This window comes from Eucalyptus grandis, chromosome 4 (assembly GCF_016545825.1).
Source record: "Eucalyptus grandis isolate ANBG69807.140 chromosome 4, ASM1654582v1, whole genome shotgun sequence".
Lineage (NCBI taxonomy): Eukaryota > Viridiplantae > Streptophyta > Magnoliopsida > Myrtales > Myrtaceae > Eucalyptus > Eucalyptus grandis.
In genome coordinates, this window is record NC_052615.1 from 30,676,919 (window position 1) to 30,697,322 (window position 20,404).

The 20,404-nt window shown below is 39.9% G+C and overlaps 1 protein-coding gene and 1 pseudogene across 1 annotated transcript; both read right to left on the minus strand.

Moving 5' to 3' along the window:
• Window positions 1–10,278: 10,278 nt before the first annotated feature.
• On the minus strand, window positions 10,279–11,781 carry LOC120292996 (1-aminocyclopropane-1-carboxylate oxidase homolog 4-like). Its single transcript, XM_039311729.1, has 2 exons — window positions 10,854–11,781; window positions 10,279–10,763 (listed from the first exon to the last, which is right to left on the minus strand). Exons 1-2 carry the CDS (start codon window positions 11,703–11,705, stop codon window positions 10,497–10,499), a joined length of 1,119 nt encoding a protein of 372 aa, XP_039167663.1. The 5' UTR covers window positions 11,706–11,781; the 3' UTR covers window positions 10,279–10,496.
• A 4,651-nt stretch (window positions 11,782–16,432) lies between these two features.
• LOC104415210 lies at window positions 16,433–20,228 on the minus strand (annotated as a pseudogene).
• Window positions 20,229–20,404: the final 176 nt, after the last annotated feature.

Genomic DNA, 20,404 nt, shown 5'->3' on the forward strand with positions numbered 1-20,404 from the left:
TACCTTGCAAGTAGATCCTCTCCCTCCTCCACCACCTCAGACATCTATCTTTGCTGCTATTACAGATACACCTATCAAACAAGATAGGACAAATGTGGCTGAGATGAGGAATTGTCTCAAAGAACTTGACCGCATAAGGAAAGAAAAGGGAAAAGAAAAGATGCTCGAGAAATCCTCTCTTATCATAAAGGAGCTTGACCAAATGATGTTGTCAAATTCGTTGGAATCCTTTTTAAGAGATTTAGGCAATTATGAACCACAACCTGATCCTGATTCTATTATTCCACAACCTGATCCTGATTCTATTATTCCACAACCTCCACCCCAAATTGATTCTATTATTCCAGAATCGGCTTTTGCAAATATTTTTGACACTGAATCAGACTCGGTATCTCTTTCATCCTCATCATCCTTTTCAATCCCTACCATTGATTCCTTTCTTATGGCACCAATAACTTCATCAATGTTCATGGCCGATCCCTCAGACCATGATATGGAATCAAATCCTTCTGAACCAGAGGTTGTTCAGCCAAATAATCACTCTCAGAGTGTATCCACTTCATCATAGCAGTTCTTCACTATTGATGACATACCTTACCACAAATGGCCAGAAAGACTTGAGGAATTTAATACTTGGTTGAATACCCAAGCTATTACCAACCAGGACAAGTATGATGTTCTTTTCAACTTTGTCACAAAGTTCACAGGTAGCCTTAAACTTTGGTGGCAATCTTTAGTAGAACAAGATCAAATTCAATTTTTGCTTTCCCCAAACTTTGGCCATGCCATTACTCTCCTATATCATTTCTTTGTGGGAAAACCTGTTGATCTCATAGAACTCAAAAGAAAAGATTTTTTTGAAAGAAGATGCTACTCCCTCTAGAAAAAAACATCTTGATAAGCATTATTGTGAAATGCTTAAACTCTTCTATCAAATTGGAGTTGATGCAAATTTAAAGCATGTTTTCTTGACCTTCATCCCCAAAGATCTATCTCAGACAGTAGAAAGGACCTTTTTGTCCAGACAAAGAAGGATCCAAGATGTTCAATTGGGAGAAATCCAACAAGAAATTCATCTGCATCTCGAAGAATTGTGCATCAAACGCCAAATGATCTAGACCTATGTCAATGACAACAAAGAGCTTGACAGGGCTTGTTGTCACCAGAATTTGAAAATCAAATTCTTTAAGAAAGATTGTGATGGTTCTTGCGAAAAATCTTCCAGAAAAAAGAAGCACTTCAAGAAGCTCTGGATAAATAAATCCAGACATGGCTCTAAGCACTTCAGAAGGAAGAAAAATGGCGATACTTACGCAAGAGGGAAGATCATTCAGGTCATAAGAAATCAAAACGATGCTTCATCTGCAACCAAAAATGACATTTTGCCAAAAACTATCCTCAGGCGAAAAAAGGTCAGAATCATTTGATACATCATATAGAGAATGAAACTAGTATTTCTTTTGAAACTAATGATATTGAATCTTTATTCTCTATGAATGAAGAACCATGTGAACAAACTCTTTGTGTCATTCCTTGTTACCAAACTCCCAGCGAAACTGATTCAAATTTAGATCCCAAAGATATCTTCCACATATCTTTGACTCTTTCAAAGGAAAGCACTGATATATTTTCAAGCCAAACTCATTGTCCCAATTTTCCTATGAAAATATTCACTTCAAAGTTTTCTAAGCCAATCATTGTTATTGCTCTTATAGACATTAAAGCTACCTCTTCCATTTTGGACACTAAAGTTCTTCTTGAAGAATATTGGACTTCCGGTGTCCAATACTTCAATTCTGCTTCAGGAGATACATTCTCTACAAATGTCAGAACCACTCCAATCACCGCCCAGTTTTTTTCACAGTGTTCTTGTTGACACCTAATTTAAATTCATTTTTAGAAATAAAAGATAATATTTGATTATAGAGGGAAATTTTTAAAAAAAAAACTTTGAATTAAAAAATGCAATAACCGTGTGATTTTGGAGCTTTTTGATTGTTGGATGGTTGAGTGAGTATTTGCAAATCTTCAACAACTTTGAGCTTTTCCACTATAAAATGCGAGGCTTCAAAACCGAGCAGGGAGGAGGGGCTGAAGAAATTAACAAAAAGTGTTCGTGTGTTTTCATGGTGAGAGAATTCGGCAAACTATGGTGAGGTTTAATGGGGGACTTTTGGGATGAGTTTTCGAAGCATTCACAAAAGGGGATAGAGTTTTTGTGAGAGAAAAGTCAAAAAAGGTGAGAGTGGGGGAGGGTTCGATAGAGAGTAAGAGAGACAGGTGAGAGAGAGTGTCAGGTGAGAGAAAAATTTAAAAAAAAAGGGGAGGAAAGAAGAAAACTATTCTTCTTCCTCGCTGGTTTGTTCGCTGCTACCCAGACCAAGCTCCTGTGTTACCGGTCTCTCCACGCCACCTCCGCTGCAATCCCGCGAGCCTGTTGCCTACTGCTCGCATCAGCCCTCCTCGCCGATCAAGCCGCAGGACTCCACACCGCCACGAAGACCCGAGTGACGCCGCTGCAGCGCCCAAACCTCGTGCGCTACTCTTCCTTCGACGTGCCCTTTGCCAGCGACGCCCACGGCCCGACGTCGATCCAGACGATTCCCCCTTTTGAGCGCTGCAACCAAGCAACACCGTTCGACCGACTGCAGCAACACCAGAATTTGGCGCCTCTGCTTGAGCACCGACGCCCCTGTCTCCACTCAGCCGATGCCCGCACCTAGAATCCTCTGCCCACGACGCCCATCGCCGGTGGTTCGAGCTATTGCGTGCCCGACGCTCGTAGCACACCTCACCACTCTACTCGCTGTCCGCCGACGCTCACTGCGCCACCGCTTGCCTTCACCAGAGTCCCGACACTGACCTGAAGCTCCGCTGAGCCGTAACCCGCTCCGCTCATGCCATAGCCCTGCGCTCGACGTTGCTGCTCTTCTGCTTGCTGCTGCCACCCGAACAAAGCCACCTGCTGCCTCCCCTGTTTTTATTGCAGGTCTGGTTATCACCTGAGCCTCGCCGGAGTTCCGAAGAACAACCCCTGTTTCGAGCGGCGACCCATTACCGAACCACCATCGTAGCTCGACCACCACTGTTTCTTCGCCATTCCTCAAGTTAACCGTGAGGTAGACTAGGTAGATTTTTAGATTAAGTTTATTTTAAGTATTTGGACTCATAGTTTTCTTTTTATTCTAACTTGATTTGTGCTGATTTATTATACTTGATATAGGAAATTGGTCATATTAAGTCATGATAATAAAAAATATTGAGCCGCGAGACATCGGGTTAGATTTTTGATTATTTTGACTTTTTATGGCAAAATTCATGAATTGCTTTGCATCATTGATTCATATTAAAATAATATGCCATTGATTTACATGGATGTATTTTTTTATTTTTATTTTGATGTGTCATCGTTATTTGCTCATCATATAGCATGCATTATAGAACTTAGGTATTTAAGTCCATACATATCTCATGTTTAAAGCAACACATTTTATTTTTTAATATTCATATAGAATTAGGATAATTTTCTTTTAATAAAACCAAAGCAAAAAAAAAAAAAAAAAATGTTATTTATGTTATATAGATTCATAATGTGCATACTACATGTTGTGCTTTAGTTAATGGGTCATAGGTTAATGTTTTAATATTCCTATCGTGCATTTAAAAAAAAAAAAAAAAAAAAGCCAAAGATTATTATTGCATCATTATGTTGTTTTAATAATAATTATTAAGTAATTTTAAAAAAGAAAAAAAGAAAACACAAAAGGTCATTTATTTGGTTATAGGTTAGTTCATATTTGATCCCATTTTATGTCATCATGGTTTAGTGTAGGTTGCATACATTAAAAAAAGAATCATAAAAAAGAATCATAAAAAGAACATGCATATAGAATTATTATGTCATTCATCCCATATCATGAAACGCATGCATCTTTAGGATTATATAAATTAGATTGCATACATATAGTGATAGTTCAAGTTATGCCATATGAATCGCATTTCATATATCATTAAAGTAAAATCCATGCATATTAAATTTAGATTAAGATTGCATATAATTAACATTTTTTTTAAAGAAAAAGAAAAATTAGGTGTCATGTCATTTAGAAATCATGTTTAGGGCATGCATTTTGATTAACATTTTTGTAAGTTTTTCTTTAGAGAGTGGACCTTAATTAAGTTGTAGTTTGTAATTTCTTACAATTTATCACTTCAGTTGATTGAATGTTATTTCATTGATTGTGCACCCGCATGACCACCCTTTACATATTAGTAGCTTAGGTTAAAATTAATCAAGACCGCTTACAAAATATTTTTTTTTAAATTAAAATGACAAGGTACAGAAAGGGCGTTAGATTTTTCTAGCGTAACCATGTCCTCGGACCTATTGAATCTCCGGTTCGCAAAAGTAAAGTATTCTCCCATACTTTACTTGGGTTTCTAACCAACCTTAATTGGTTAGTGGCGGCTCCAAATTGAGTATAATTGCATGTTTAAATGAGTTAATTTCTTAGTATCAAGTCGCAATTGGTAGAACTTGGAGGGTCCGTGCCAAGTATTCGGACTTAGTAATCCAATAGCCTTCTTTAGGTAATTCACCCTCAGGAAGGTCGCGACAGTTCTATAACCACGAAGATCTTTGGCTCAAGTCTTTATAACAAAGATTTAATCATTGGTTGGGACATTATGACCAAAATTTCTCAACTTCACATCATTCCTGGAAAATGTCTTAAGTATAAAGATCAATTTTCTGAATTTGTCAACATTAAGAGACTATTTTCCATCCAAATGAGTCTATTGGATTCGATCATGCAAAAGTTGTTAGAATCTTGTTTGGAATCTCATTCTGAATTCGCTCAGAAGTGTTCCCATCATTTATGGAAAAATCCAGAATTCTTTGTTCGCATTCAATTAAAAAAGAATGAAGATATCAATCCAATTAAGGCGAGTCATATGGGAATGAATCTAGAACATCTAGTTTTGGCTCAAAAGGAATGGTCAGAACTGCTGCAACAAGGCCTTATTGAGGTCTCACATTCTCAATGGGCATGTAAAGCCTTCTACGTTAACAAACATGCTGAGCAAAACCGAGGAAAGATGAGACTAGTAATTAATTACTAGCCCCTTAACATTTTCCTTCAAGATGATAAATTCCCTCTACCATCTAGAAACTCTCTTTTTGCTGGATTATCCAAGGCCCAAATTTATTCCAAATTTGATCTCAAAACCGGATTTTGATAATTGGGCATTCATCCTGAAGATAAACCCAAGACAGGGTTTTGTATTCCAAACCAGCACTTTTAGTGGAAAGTTCTTCCTTTTGGCCTAAAAGTTGCACAATCTCTCTTCCAAAAGGCCATGTGTCGGATCTTCCAGCTGATCCTCTCAAGTGCCGCAATATATATATATATATATATATATATATATATATATATATATATATATATATTGATGATATTTTACTCTATAGTCCTGATGATCAGTCACACTGCTAACTTCTCGAGCAATTCACTGAAATTGTGAAAAAACATGGAATTATGATTTCTCAAAGAAATATGAACATTGCCTAGACAAAAATTAAATTTCTTGGTATGCACCTTAACAAAGGGACATACTATCCAGGGCCACATATTGCTAAGGAATTATTGAATTTTCCTAAAGAAAACTTTACAACAAAACAAGTTCAACAATTTATTGATATGATTAATTATCTTAGAGATTTTGTTCTAGATCTTGCAAAGTTACTAATCCCATTGTAGACAATGCTGAAAAAGAATTCCCCACCTTGGGGAAAATCTCAGACTACTGTAGTTGCTGAACTTAAAGAGATTATGCAGTCTCTTCCTCCGTTACAAATCCCATCAATTGGAAAGAGAATTCTCTAGACTGATGCTAGTGATGAATATTGGGCCGCCATCCTATTCAAAGAAATTTATGGTAAGAGACATTTATGTGCTTATAAAAGTGGAAAGTTTTCCCAAGCCAAGATGCATTATCATTCTACTTTCAAAGAATTCTTAACAGTGAAAAATGGAATAAAAAAATTCGAGTTCCATCTCATTGGCCATCATTTCCTGGTAGAATTGGTTATGTCATCTTTCTCTCAAATGACCAAATTCAAACCGAAGCAGATTCCAAATTCTCAACCGCTTCGATAGGCTGAATGGTTTTCAAAATATTCTTTTGAAACCAAACACATTCTTGGAAAGAAAAATATGTTTGCTGATTTTTTGTCAAGACCAAAAGCACTAGCAGAAATCAACATGTATATTATGAGGCATGCTTTTTATACTGGTCATCACAATGAGAAGTATAAAATTGAGAAAGTTAAAGATTGGCCAAGCTGGTAATACCCTCCGGAGATTATCAAACAAATCCAGAAAGACAGTCTCACTGAAAATCTGGATAAATTCATGTGGCAATGCCATGCATACCTATTTAGACTCAATGGGGGCTTGATTCTCTATCCTTTTGGATTAAATGCTGATTATCCATTTATCCATCCTCTGATATGGAAGGAAGATGATTTTCCTGATCAACTTCGATGGTTATTATGGTACTTAACCAATAAGTACTTAATAGCTATTGAAATTCCAACCAGAAGATTCATTGCCAACCTCACCAGGACATTTGGACTCGACAGAGGTAAGGTTGAAAATGAAAGTGGCAAAAATCTTTTAGATTTTCTTAATTGGTTTTATCCTCTAACTCACTGGAAATGGCTCTTGGAAAAAGAATTGAGAACCACATAGCAAAACCCTGAAATCCATATCATCTTGTTTTTCCAAAGACCATGGGCTTTTCTCACTAATAATGGTAACATTATCAATGCCCCCATAAGTATAGGTACCTCATCTTATAGACCTATTCCACATAGTGTACATGCTCGAGTTCACAAATCTTATCCAGGACTTGTTGGTTGCTGTGAGCACCAGTATCGAGAACTTTAGAGAATCCAATGCCAGGAAAATAAAATCATTCCTCCAGATGCATGGAATTATGATGTATCGACTACATGGGATCATTATGACCTAGCATCATAAGCCAAATAAGCACTTGAAGAATTCAGATAAGCTCCATCATCCGACGAACATGCACAAACCTGTCAAGACCCTTATGCTAGATGGGGATGTCCTCTTTCTCAAGACCCTTATAGCTAAGGACCCTTGTCCTTATCTCAAAACATGGATACATCTATTTATGCATAGCCATCCAATTGGCCACAACTAAGCACTCATACCCCAGATGATGACAATACATACTGGGCTTAGGAAGAAGCATCCCATTGGGCTCATGAGGAAGCATCTGCATCCACAACACATTAGCTAAACTGGATCCTCTCACCTGAAGACCTTAAAACCCTCGAGCAGAAATATGATGAACATGTTCTGGCAACAGTTCACAGCTCAGATGACTCAGACTATGACTACAATGCTCGTGACGGACGAGACCCCTGAACAAGATCATTGTCCACCCAAGTTTACCGTAGCAAGTTACTATTTACTTTTACTGTAGCAGTAGGCTAGGGAAGTTTATGTTCATTGTCACTGTTCATACCGTGCGAATAATTCCCTATCGAAATTTTCAAAAGCCTTTGTTTGTTCTTGGGCCCGTGAGCTTGGTCCTTGTTTGTGTGTGACCTCTTATTGCCTATAAAAGGCGAGGATGATGTAATGTGTTGGGTAAAGTCCCTAAAGTAAGTGAGTGTTTTGCGAAATTCTCTCATGGCTTTCTGAACTACTTTTTCTTCTCCAGCCTGGTAGGATCTTTTGAGAAATGTAGCTTGGATAGTTAGGAATACTACCATCCTAGTTCCATCTAGGTGTCTTTAGATTCTGAACTAAAAGGCAGAGTGGTTTTCTGCTAAAAAGTTGTTCCCGAAGGGCTTGAACTGGTTGTTCGCCTACTATGGGAAGGCATACCTGCAGGAAATTGACTTGGTCCTCCCTAGTTCAGTTTCTAGGTCCATTCAATGATTAATTTTCGTAAGACGATACTTTTTCTTATCATTATATTACTTGTTCGACACATTTACTTGTGTTTAAAATTTTACAAACATATCTCAATCATTGGAAAGCATGAAAAGTAAAGGCATGCCAAAACTGTAATTTTCATTTCAATTTCACAAAATTAAAGACGTCATATGTGAACTTACGTGTCAATATTTGAGTATTCTGAAAGTTTCAAGGGTTTCGTGTATAAAAGAGTCAAATTACATGAGTGGCGAGATTTAAATTAAGCAAAATGACAGACAAGCAAATGTCAATTAAGGCAGGCCCAGAATTAGCAAAATCCAATGAGGAATATAACGGCTTATCAAAGGTTGGGAAACCTTGGGATGCATCTACTCTTTGTCCATGTCCCATGAACACGCATCCCCCCTCCAAAATGCGTCAGTCACCGTAGATGAGAAGGTAATATAGCTGTCATAACTTTAGATGTACGAACCCCGGCGTATTTAATTTGGGATCTTGATCTTCTCGATTAGCACTTGCTGTCAATGAGAAAATATTAAGTATGTCTCATTTGTCAGCGTGGCAAATAAGAAGGGTCTCCAGAATACGACACGTGTCGTGATAGGCCCAAATTGTCAGACGAACTCTTCTCTCTCTTCTTTCCACTCTCTCTCTCTCCTCTTGACACGCACTTTCTCTTCTACTTCCCACACGTTCTCTCTCCTCTCTCTCTCTCTCTCTCTCTCTCTCTCCTCTCTGTTCTCTCTTCCCAGCACATTTTCTCTTTGCCGGCGCGGATGACCAACCGACCACCTCAACCTCCGTGGCGAACACCTCCTCCAGCATATCTGGGAAGGTGCACGAGTGTTCGATCTGCCACAAGAGCTTCCCCACCGGCCAAGCTCTTGGCGAGCACAAGCGTTGCCACAACAAGGCCCTCACTCCTACCTCCTCGGCCGCCGCCATCTCCGCCACCTCGACTGCCAACGGGATGAGTATCTCGGAGGGCGTGGGGTCCACTCACATGCAGAGCTAGGGGCAAGTTCAATCTGATCCTCCCGACACTCCTGGAGTTCTCCACCCGGTTCGCGGTCTCTGGCAGCTACACCCCTCCAAGAAGCCTTGATTCCTAGCGCCGGTGAAGACAAAAGCGGCCTAAAATGAGTTGGATCGAAAATGCGCAGAAACTCACAAAAAAAAAAAAAAAAAAAAAAACTGGCTATTGAAATTGAAACGGGAAATTGATTGAGTTTTAGATAGGAATAGAGACGATTGTTTTTGTTCGTCTCTTCTCGTTTATTGGGTGATGCTGAAGTTCTTTTTGATGGAGAGAGGGTGGTGTATAGGGGAGAGAGGAGAGAAATGAGACAGAAGAAGAGAGAGAAAAGTGGGGCTAGAGAAGAGAGAGGAGAGAGAACGTGTAGGAGGCAGGAGAGAAAGAGTGCGTGTAGCGAGGAGAGAGAGAGAGGATAGAAGAGAGAAAAGAGTACGTCTGATAATTTGGGCCCACCGCGACACGTGTTGGCAAATAAGACGTACCTAATATTTTCTCCTTGTCATAGAAAGTGTCATTTTTTATTTTTATTTTTACCTTTTGCTACAGAAAAAGAAAAGGGAAGACGAAGCAGTGATCGATATCGATTACTAAAAATCGAGACAAGCTCTAACTGAGGACCATTCCAAGAGTTAGGCAGAACATATTCAAACTACCCAAAATGAGCCTACCTCATCATTTTAGAAAGTGACTCAGGAATCGATTCGAATGTCTGTAAGGCATTAATTGCCATGACGCTATTGTACTCTTGATGGAGGAGACTCATTAATCTAATTATGTCTCTGCCATCTTATGCTTACTATAGTAATCTTTTCATGTGCAATAATTAGTTAGATAGATCATCGCTGAAGATTTTATTAAAGAGCATCTCGTCGTACATATTAACTAACCAAATAATACTCGATGCTTTGTTTAATTTATTTTTTCAAGTTTCATACATAAGTTCTCATATCTAGAAATATCAACTAGGGAAGATATTAGGTAGGAGAGGTTAATGCCTCCATACGGTGAATCATTCAAAAATATTTTCTTACGTGGTGAGGCACGTGTGTCTAAACTTTCGGGTATCTCAATCATTGAGTGTCTATTGGTTTGGACCTAAATTATTATTCCAAGTTCAGAAAATTATGGAATAATCATATGTAGAATTTAGTGTCAATATTTCGGTGTCCTGAAAATTTCAGAAATTTTATATTTGAAAAAAATCAAAATAAGTGAGTTACGAGATTTGAATCAAGCAAAACCAAAAACCAAAGGCCGATAAAGAGAGATTGAAGTAGCATGCTGTATAAGCAAAATCCAGTAAAAAGAACATTAAGGTTGAGAAACCTCGTGATGCATCTACTTGTTTCCATATCCCATGCTGTCGCACTCGTCCGTCCTAATGAAGAGCGTGGCATAATCAACCAGACGGGATTGGAGTTTTATTGTCGAGAAATGCTTATGTTACTATCCTTAATTTATTGTGAAAATAACCTCAAGTGCATTCAATTTGGGATCTTGATCTTTGCGATCAGGGACTTGCTGTCGAAGCCCTTGCTGAAGAGGTTGTGGAAGAACTCCTGCTCGGTGAAGTCCCTGTAGATGGCAGGCCTCTCGGGACTCAGCAACTCGGGCAAGGGTCCATAGTAATTGCTCGATCCGCTCCGCCACTTTACCACGTTGAAGAACATGACGATCGAGATCCTTGGCTCCTCAGCCGCGTTCGCGGCCACGCAGTGCTCCACGCTCTGGTACTCTCCGTTCGACACGATCTGTCATATTTACAAAGCAATTGCACTGGTTTCAGTAGGCAAGATTAATGATAGTAACCAAACTGGAGATAAAAGATAAGAGCAGTGCACCTGTAGGAAATCACCAACGTTGACGATCAGCCCTCCGCGCACAGGGCTCACCTCCACCCACTCGCCGCTGTGCTTCACCCTCAGACCTTTTACCTGGTTCTGCACCAGCACAGTCAAGAACGACGTGTCGCTATGCGGCGTCAGCCCCACCGTCCGCTCCGGCTCCGGGCACGGTGGGTAACATATCCCGACGAACAGCCTCTTCTCCGAGAACGTCAGCTCCTTGAACCTCCCTCTCTCCAGCCCCAGCCCCTCGCCCAGAAGTTCCATCACGTTCTCCGCCACTTCCGTCGCGTGGCGGTCCCAGGCCATCACCTCCCCCCGGCATATCTCCGGTATTTCCTCCACTTCAGGTGGATTTGGTCCCATCCACACCTGAAGCGCGTCATGCCAGGTCGCTGCCTTCGACCGGTACAGGTCGTTGTTGCTCGAGTACATGACTCCGCGGTTCTCGTCACGCCTGTAGTACTTGGTCTTCGCCTCCTGCGGCTGCTCATGGAAGGCCTTGATGGCGTCTAGGGTTTCGTCGATCGTTGAGACAGGCACGCCGTGGTTGATGAGCTGGAAGAAGCCCCAGGTTCGGGCTGCTTCCTTGATCTGGGCAACGATCATGGGGCGGCAATCAGTGGAGTTTAGGTCGGAGAGGTCGATGACGGGGATCGAGAGGGTGGTGGCGTTTGAGGAAGGCTTGAGCTCGGAGAGAGTGTCTGGAGGGTGGACGAAGATATCAGGTATGGAGGTGATGCCCGAGTCCGAGAGGCCCTTGACGCCTGATTTGGACTCGTCGAACTCCTTCACCGCCTTCATCCGGTCGTAGGCCGGGGCAGTCGTGTCAGCGGTGGCGGCTGCCATTGATGTCGAGCTTTTACGATCGGCTTGATGAAATGTGTTTGTAATTCTAATACTGGCGATATCAGAGTATTCGTTTGCTTGCTTCGGCAAAGACATAAACGTGCAAGGACTTTATGCCATGTTCAGCGTGCTGTGCGGATGGTCAAATTGAAAAAGAAGGGAGTGTAAAAGCAAATTTTTCTCTCTTTTCTTACCAAAAATCTTTAAAATAGTCTTTACGAAGAAAAAGGAACGAGATTCCCGCAGCGGTTCAAAAATAGACAGCGGGGCCAATGAGGGGAAGAAGACATCGCTGACTCACCTACTACGCGAAGCGGTCTGTAGTCAAATCACCTTCGGGAACATCTTCAAACACACCACCACTGAGAGTGTAAATAATTCACACTTGGATGATCTTTGCTAACAAAACAGGTTTTGTAAAATTACGAGAATAACAATTTATTGTGAGTCATCAATTCTATAAAAAAAAAAAAAAACTTTATAACAATCTATAATTATCTATTATTTGATTTTTTATGATCTAAAATATAATATTATTGTCACAATAGATTATAAACTGTCATGTAATCATTTCTCCACTTGGACTAGGCATCTTCCTAATCTATGAATCAGTAAGGTTACTTGTATGAGTTCAGAATTTACTTACCTAAGATAAGCATCACCGTCATAAAAATAAAAAATAAAAAATAAAACATGTATCCGCAACGACTACCTTATTTGTTTTATTAATTGTGCGCGCTCTGCTTATTCCACGAGTTAATGCACCATCCGGGACGTGCTTTGTCATTCACGTCCTAGGTCCGGCCATCAACCTTGCTTGGTTTGTCCCAAGATAGACATCTCATCGACATAGACATCGCACTTCGACTTTTGCTCAAGCTGTGCACTTATTTTGATAATTTCTCAATTGCTCCTTTTCTTTTTGTAAATCATATTTTGGATGTAGTTATCTAGTGCATTTTCTCGCCAATTCATGATCTCCTTTTGGCATTCACGTATGAATATTTTTCGCGGCAGAAATCTACGTAGCCGAATGCCAAATTGAAACAATAAATAAAAATGTAATATAAAATTCAAAAAATTCAAAAACTTCAAAATTTAACCACGTCATCACGATCATGCCAAGTAGGATAGTAGGCACCAATTGAATTGTCTTGTCAGCCATTCTCGACCAAAATTAGTCAGAATGACTATATTGGCAAATTATTAAAATGTTTATGACTAAATTGGCACAATTAATATATTTAAGATTAAATTAGCTATCATACAATAAATTTAGGTTTTTTTGACAATTTTTCCAATTGGAATCCCAAAACTGGCTTATTATTTGATTGATTGTTCCATATTAAGAAAAAGGGATGTTATTGCATGCTGTTAGTTCAATTGGGATTAAAGAGAATTCCAAAAAAAAAAAAAAAATTATTGCTTAAAGAAAGAGCCGGTACTTTCTAACGTTTATTTATTTATTGATTGAGTTCCAACTAAAATAGTGTAACTCACCATTTCCAATTCAATGACCATCTAGTAATGGATTAACAACTTTCAGTTGCGTGATATACATGCACTTATATGACTTCTTCTTTTCTTTTCTTTTTTTAATTTCCCAACATTTTTTATTGTTTACATATTTTTATCTGCATTTCTTAGCAACACCTTTATATTTTCAACATTTTAGAATTTACCAACCTTAATTAAAGGGACTTACCAATTATTCTCTTCATCAGGTAGCTTTAGAGCATATTTGTTTATGTTTCAACAAAAACCAAAAACAATTTTTTATTTTCCCCACCAAATTTCAATAAATTATGAAAAAGTTATATATGAATTTTAGCGTCAAAACTTGTATATATTGAAATTTTTTGGTGTTAGGTAAGAAAAAGCCAAAGTATGTCCGTTACAAAATTTGATTAAGCAAATAGCAAAAAAAAAAAAAAAAAAAAAAAAACAATCCAATCACACCCTTAGTTTACTAACTCTAATTTGAATTACTTATCAAGTTTAATTTTCTTTCAACTACCAACTTTCCTTATCTTAGATCAACTTTTATATGCGTCTCTCAATTACGCTGTTAATTTACCACTAATTAGTAAGTTTACTAACTTAAATTCATGCTATTTATTGATAAATTCATCAACTAATTCTAATTTCAATCCTCATATGAGTCAATTACATTCTTATGTTTTTTCTTTAAAAAAAATTATCTACTTTTCTTTTGGGTTACTTGGTAGAAAAAAAGATGGTAAGTTACCAAATAAATGTTAGTAATTTTCTATAACCATTGGTAAATTTAAGATGTTGGTAAAAATTTCATAAAAATTGGTATATATAAAAAGATTTTTTTTAAACGGAGATGAAAGAAGTGTGAAAAAAACCAAATGACGGTTGTGATTAACTTTCTAAAAGGGTTACTAATGCAAAATTAGTTGATAACGTAATGTTGAAAAGGGTTGGCAAGGCTAATAAAAGTGGCATACATAAACAAGTTGGTCAATTTAAAAAGAAAAACAAATATAAGTTAGTAATCTATTCAAATAAGAGTAGGTAATCTAAAATAAGAAATTATTTAATCGGAGAAAAGTTGGAAAGATACACGCAAAAGTGAGAAAATATTGAGCACCTTACTTACCAAGTCAACAATAAATCACTCCATTCATTGATGGATACGTGTTTAATGAGCTCACATTTCAAATTTTTCAAAAATCCCTTTCTTACTCACCGTCTATCCTCCATCAACACCCCCACACCTTATCTCTCTCCTCCTCACTCTCTTCTCCATCTTTCGTCTCCATCACTCTTTCCTTCTCCATAACAAGACAAAAGAGGCAAGTTTATGATGCAACACTATTGGCATTGTCACTTTCACTCCCTCACTAAAGCTCAACACAGCATAAAAAATGGTGGTTTCTCCGAGGGCTCGGATGCTCTTGGCTAATGGTATGGCTGTGTCAACCGCCATACTCCCAGGGCTCTAGCTCTGAAGCCCTCCATCCTATCGATCTCTAAGTTCATGAAGGTTCAAATCTCTCTCGTGTGTTGAGCCTCCGTACATCTACCTCATCATCACTGGCATCATCATCACCATAGCTACTCTAGGGAAAAAAAAAAAAAAACATAACGACAAATAAAGAACTCACTATTTTGGCCAAAAGCAAATCCAAATTGTCTCCGATTTCTAAAGATGTGAGTGGAGAAGAAGGATGGAGAAGAGAGTAGAAAGACAAGGTCGGGGAAAAGTGGGTCCCACCGAATACTTGTCCTTTAGTAAATTGAGTAATTTATTATTAATTTAACAAGTAAGGTCTACCTGATATTTTCTCCACAAAAAATGGTATTTTTGTATGGTAATCGATAAATGTAGACGTTCAGAAGTTCAAACAAAACTAACAAATTAAAAAATCAAACAACATTAGTAAGTAATTCAAAGAAAATTGAATAATTAAAAATTACTCCATTTAGATGACCAAAATAAGATTCGCAGTCTCTCACTCATGGGATGAACCTCTTTGTCCTAATCTTCATTGTGATAAGAAATTAAAAATATCATTGGGTATTTGACCATTTCTCCCCGTAAGCGAGATTTGATGAACTAAAATTACCACCACCCAGCTAATGATAATTCTAGTTATAACCAGTTTCATGCATGGCCGGTTGAAGAAAATATATTCTTGGAGCAAATAAACATCCTAATTAATTTATTTGTGCAAGCAAATTACTTGTCACTGTCTACAAACAAGATCTAGCTGGCTATCGCCCCTCGGTCGAGGGCGATTATTTAGGGTGCGTTTGGCTGGCACCTATTTATGTTCCCAGGAATAGAAATTTCTGTTTTTTTTGTTCTTTTGTTCCCAGGAACAAAAAAGAAATAGAAACAAAACTTAGAAACACTTTCTTATTTTTTCTTCTTTTTCTTCTTATTTTCTTTCTTTTTTCTTTCGCGCCGTCGCCGGCCTCGGCCATGGCTAGCGACCGACGAGGGCCGACCGAGGGCTAGGCACGGCGAGGCTCGCCGGCCCCGGCGAGGCCAAGCCTCGCCATAGCTGGGCAAGGGTCGGCCTCGCCTTGGTTGGGCGAGCTCGAGCTCGCCAGATCCGGCGAGGCCGAGCTCGCCCGGCGGCCGGCGAGGCTCGGCCTCGCCGGGCCATCGCCAGCGACGCCGACTCCGGCGGTGGCTCGGCGAGGCCGAGCCTCGCCGGCCGGCCGGGCGCAGCTCGGCCTCGCCGGACGGGCGAGATCGAGCTCGCCCAGCCCGGCGAGATGTCGGCGCGTCGGGCCGGGCGAGCTCGATCTCGCCGGATCCGGCGAGGCCGAGCTCGCCCACCCAAGGCGAGGCTCGGCCTCGGGGGCCGGCGAGCCTCGCCGTGCTCGGGCGAGGCCGCCGGCCCCTCGTCGGATCGGTCGCCGGCCATGGCCGAGGCTTCGGTGACCGGCCAAAAGAAAAAAAAAGAAAAATGAAAAAGAAAAAAGAAAAAGAAAAAAGAAAAAAAAAAAAAAAAAAAAAAAAAAAAAAAAAAGAAAAAAGGAAAAAAAAGAAAAAAAGAAAAAATAAAAGAAATAAAAAAATTATACAAATTTACCAAACGTGTTTCTATTTATTTTTGTTCCCGGAACAAGTTTACCAAACGCGTTTTTTTGTTCGAAATTGTTCCCGTGAATGTAAAACACTTTTTTTTATTTCGTTCCCTAGAACAATTTTTAAACAGAAACGCAAACAAATGCACCCTTACTATTTACATTGGGCATCAAACACAGCCCTGTCCTCTACCTAATGTTGCCTAGAGCCGAAGACATACTGACGTTTTTGCTCTACTCAAGAGCTTGGTTCATCACCGGCCGGTTCATGCTCCAGGCATCGAGAGTCTCGATCGTGATCATCTGAGTCCCGTTGTTGAAGGTGAAGAGACGGGCATTGCCGAGCAACACAAGTGTCGGGTACACCCTAGATGTGATGCATTTCTTGCCTCCGGCCCCGAAGCTCTCCACCACGGAATGATCGATCTGGACATTACAATTTCGTTTACAAATTGAATGGATGCGCGTCCGCAAAATTCCGCCCAATTTTGGCGATTTCGCTACCGATCCTCCAACTGGGATGAGAAATGAGTTGGATTGAGGATGGACCATATCACTTACCAGACTCCTGAGAGAAATCTTCCCATCGCTCAGATCCACGTCCACGAAACCAGCAAAAGATGGTTTATAGATTCCTGATTTGAGAGACGAGCTGCATTTACCCCAAAAAAAGGGAATTAAAGACGTAATAATAATTCTAGTCCATCAAGAAACTTATTATGAACAAGAAAGATCGCATGATATAAAATCAAATATGACAGACCTCCTTGCATCAGAGCACATGAGCACTTTGTGCTTGTTTTGGTCATCGGCTTTGAAGATCCTGAAGAAGACAGGGGTGAACTCTTCCAGGTGCTCAGAAGCCAGCGTCAAGAATCCGAAAGGCCCAACATTGCCTGGAACTCCCGACCCCTTCAAGCCACAGAGGTCTTGCGCGTTCAGCCAGCTCGAATCAAATTGCTCGGCCCCGTCCAGGCTCGAGAACGAGAACACCACGTTCACATCAGCCTGCCAACATTGACAATGACAATATAAACTTGTAGGAATTTCCTTCACTGAAGCATGTGTAATCATGCAGAAATCTTCAAATCCTAATTTGTCCTAAGTAAACCACTCAATGTAGGAAACAAACGCTAACACTCAGTCAGGTATGGATCATCAATCAAATTTTGGCGCACTGGAATAAAGATCATAGAGCAAATATGAGAACCTGAGCTGCTGTAATTCCCTTAATCTCGACATGTTCACCATTGTTGAGCTTGACACTGCTCATGTGAACATTTTTTCCCCGCAGAGTTTCTGGCTCTTCAACAGGCCATTGCAACAGTTGTTTCCCATTGCTGTCAAGCCATATTTTCCTTGGAATCGCCTGCATCAAAGCCATAGAATGTAACAACGTTTTATTCAATTCCACTTACAGAAGAACTCGAATAACTAAAATGAAAGCATGTCTAGAAAATGAGAACATGTTATAAGCGACCGACCATCGTCACAGATCACGAAATCAGCTGCAGTGAGAAGGCTCATTGCTACCAATCATGTTATGTCATTTGTTTATGCAGTGGAATCCCTACTCCTAAAAAGCAAAATGTTGAAGCAAGATCAATTGATGACGAGGGGTGCGATAATCATAAGAAAAATGATAATAAATTGAGTCGCAAAACATATAAATCAATTTTGGTGTTGAATTTTTTTAACTAAACAATTTTTTAGAAATGATAATCGAGAAAATGAATAGATTACGCCAAAAAGAAGATAGGGTAAGTCTCTTTGATCACCTGAATCCCAGTCCGACCCTTTTGGACATCAGACTGGATGGCGTCGGACTCATTGGCCCAACCCCACAGGAGCCTCTGGTTCTTAACCAGGTCAAAGAATGTCTTGGAAGCGTAGAAGTTGCCATAATCGTACCTTAGGCCGCTCCACCCATCGGTTGAGGTGTTATCCAGCATGTACCTGTCCTTGTCAGGGTGATTAGTTATAGTGCTAGTACGGGCACCTAGAGGGCGGGTGAATAGGTGCACAAACAACTTTTTCAAAATATAGTATAAGACTTTACTTTTAACTTGAATTTGGATGAAAATAGACTTTCCAGAGAAAATCAGACTCTAACATTTAAATAGAGTTACGAGCAAAATAAAAGAGTTCAGGGAAGAGAATAAGAATACAATATTTATAATGGTTCGGCTTAATCCAAGTTTACGTCCACTCTTCTGCACTGACAACCCACTGGCTGGATTTCACTATGAATCAAAAGAGTCGTTACAGTATTACGTCCTTGATTCCACAATGTAGAGACTCTGCCACACTTCTTCAAGGCATCACAAATGTCTAAACTCTCTTTTGAATACAAATTTTCGCTCAGCAAAGGACAATGAGCTTCAGACTTTGGAATTTATCTATCACACACGCTCGAATAGCTAGAGCATCTTCCTTATATATTCCTCTATGCCTTCATATATGTTGGCACCTTCCAAATGAGTTCTTCCAATCTATTCATTGGACAGAATCAATTAGAGAGATCTCAAGTTACTTAAGGAATGTGAAGATAGCCCACCAATCCTGCTCGCCTATACAATCAGGATCTAGGTTTCCATAAGTAAAACTGTCCAAGTATACTTTGCCAATCAACGGATCCAATTTACTCTTATTGATTTCAAAATGAATAATAGATATTTAGATGCTATCTCCAGCCGTGAGATAATCTCCAACCAAACAGCTCAAATCCTTAAAGATAAACTTGCATCTGAATAAGATTTCTTCGTTGGTCTAGAAACTGTAAATGAGAGCAAAATTTAAGTCTTGAGTCTGGTAGTCTTCAGATTTTGATGGAAGGAAACGTTTTGTCAACTTCAAAACAAATAAGGAAGTTTTCTCCAACAATAAATCCCGATCATGTAATACTCATACCGTGTTAGATCGAGGCTGACCTTCAAGACATGCTTCACACCTTGGCCGAGCGCCGACATGTCCAGCCCGTTGGCGTTGTTCTTTGAAACCGGGAAGAAGTCAGGGCACTCCCACATGCCGGTCTTTGGCACCAAGTGCAACGGGTGCTTTGCCTTGGTCCAGTGGATGAAATCCCTACTCCTACATAAAAAATTCACATCTTCGTGTTATAACCATGTCACTGTTAAATGATAAGCCTAACCTAGTCCTAACACCCTCTATACTTGTACAATTGAATAATGAATTGCATGATGCCGAGAAGTTTTAGCATATTTTAAATATCAAATCTGACCTAACATATGAAAAACAAAAACGGGTTTAGTGTCCATAATATATACAATAATAGATTCCGATCAACCGATTCATGGATATATTCCGATCCTTCTAGAACACTAGGGGAGCATACGATTAAAATGATATATGATAACCCCATCAACCGATTCAATGATAAATTCCGATCCTACTAGAACGCGAGAGATGGATACAATTAAAATGAGTACTCCACATCATGTTAGTAGGTCGCGCCACTAATTATTCACCATACCTATACAAATATGCCATCCCCCGATGCTTCCTTCTGCTGCTAACAAGGATCTCCCAGTGCCCATCCTCGAACCACGCGGTGGTCGGGTCGCGAAAGGCGCTGGCGTTGACACCAGGCCCAGGGTCGACGATGGGGTTGTTGTCGGGCTTGGTCCACTCGCGGAGGTAGGGGTCGGATGCATTGGCAGGAACAGCTTAGTTCTGGACCTGGCGGTTCTTGGTGTCGATGCCGGTGTATAGGATGACGGGGCGATTGCTCGTGAGGATGGCGGCGGATCCAGACCAGCACCCATTTATGTCGAAGGGCTTGGTCGGGTAGATGGCGGAAGGGAGGGCCTGCCAGTTCACCAGGTCCTTGGAGACCGAGTGGGCCCACACAATGTTGCCCCACACCACCCCTTTGGGGTGGTATTGGTAGAAGAGATGGTACCATCGCTTGTAGTGCATGGGTCCTGCTCAATTCAACCATTTGATTTCACTCACATAGAGAAAAAGTACGATTTATGTAAGGTGGAATGGTTGCAAAACTTAATTAGATTAAAATTAGAAAGAAAGGAAAAAACAGGATGTTCATAAATTTGATATACTCAACAATGTGATAAATTTAAGTTAACAATTGAATAAGGACTTTTCGATGT

Bases quoted from the DNA above. Each gene is read 5' to 3' on its own strand.
- LOC120292996 (XM_039311729.1), bottom strand. From the start codon at position 11,705: ATGGCAGCCGCCACCGCTGACACGACTGCCCCGGCCTACGACCGGATG. The intron at 10,764-10,853 runs GTGCACTGCTCT...TAAATATGACAG, and splicing joins ACGTTGGTGATTTCCTACAG to ATCGTGTCGAACGGAGAGTA.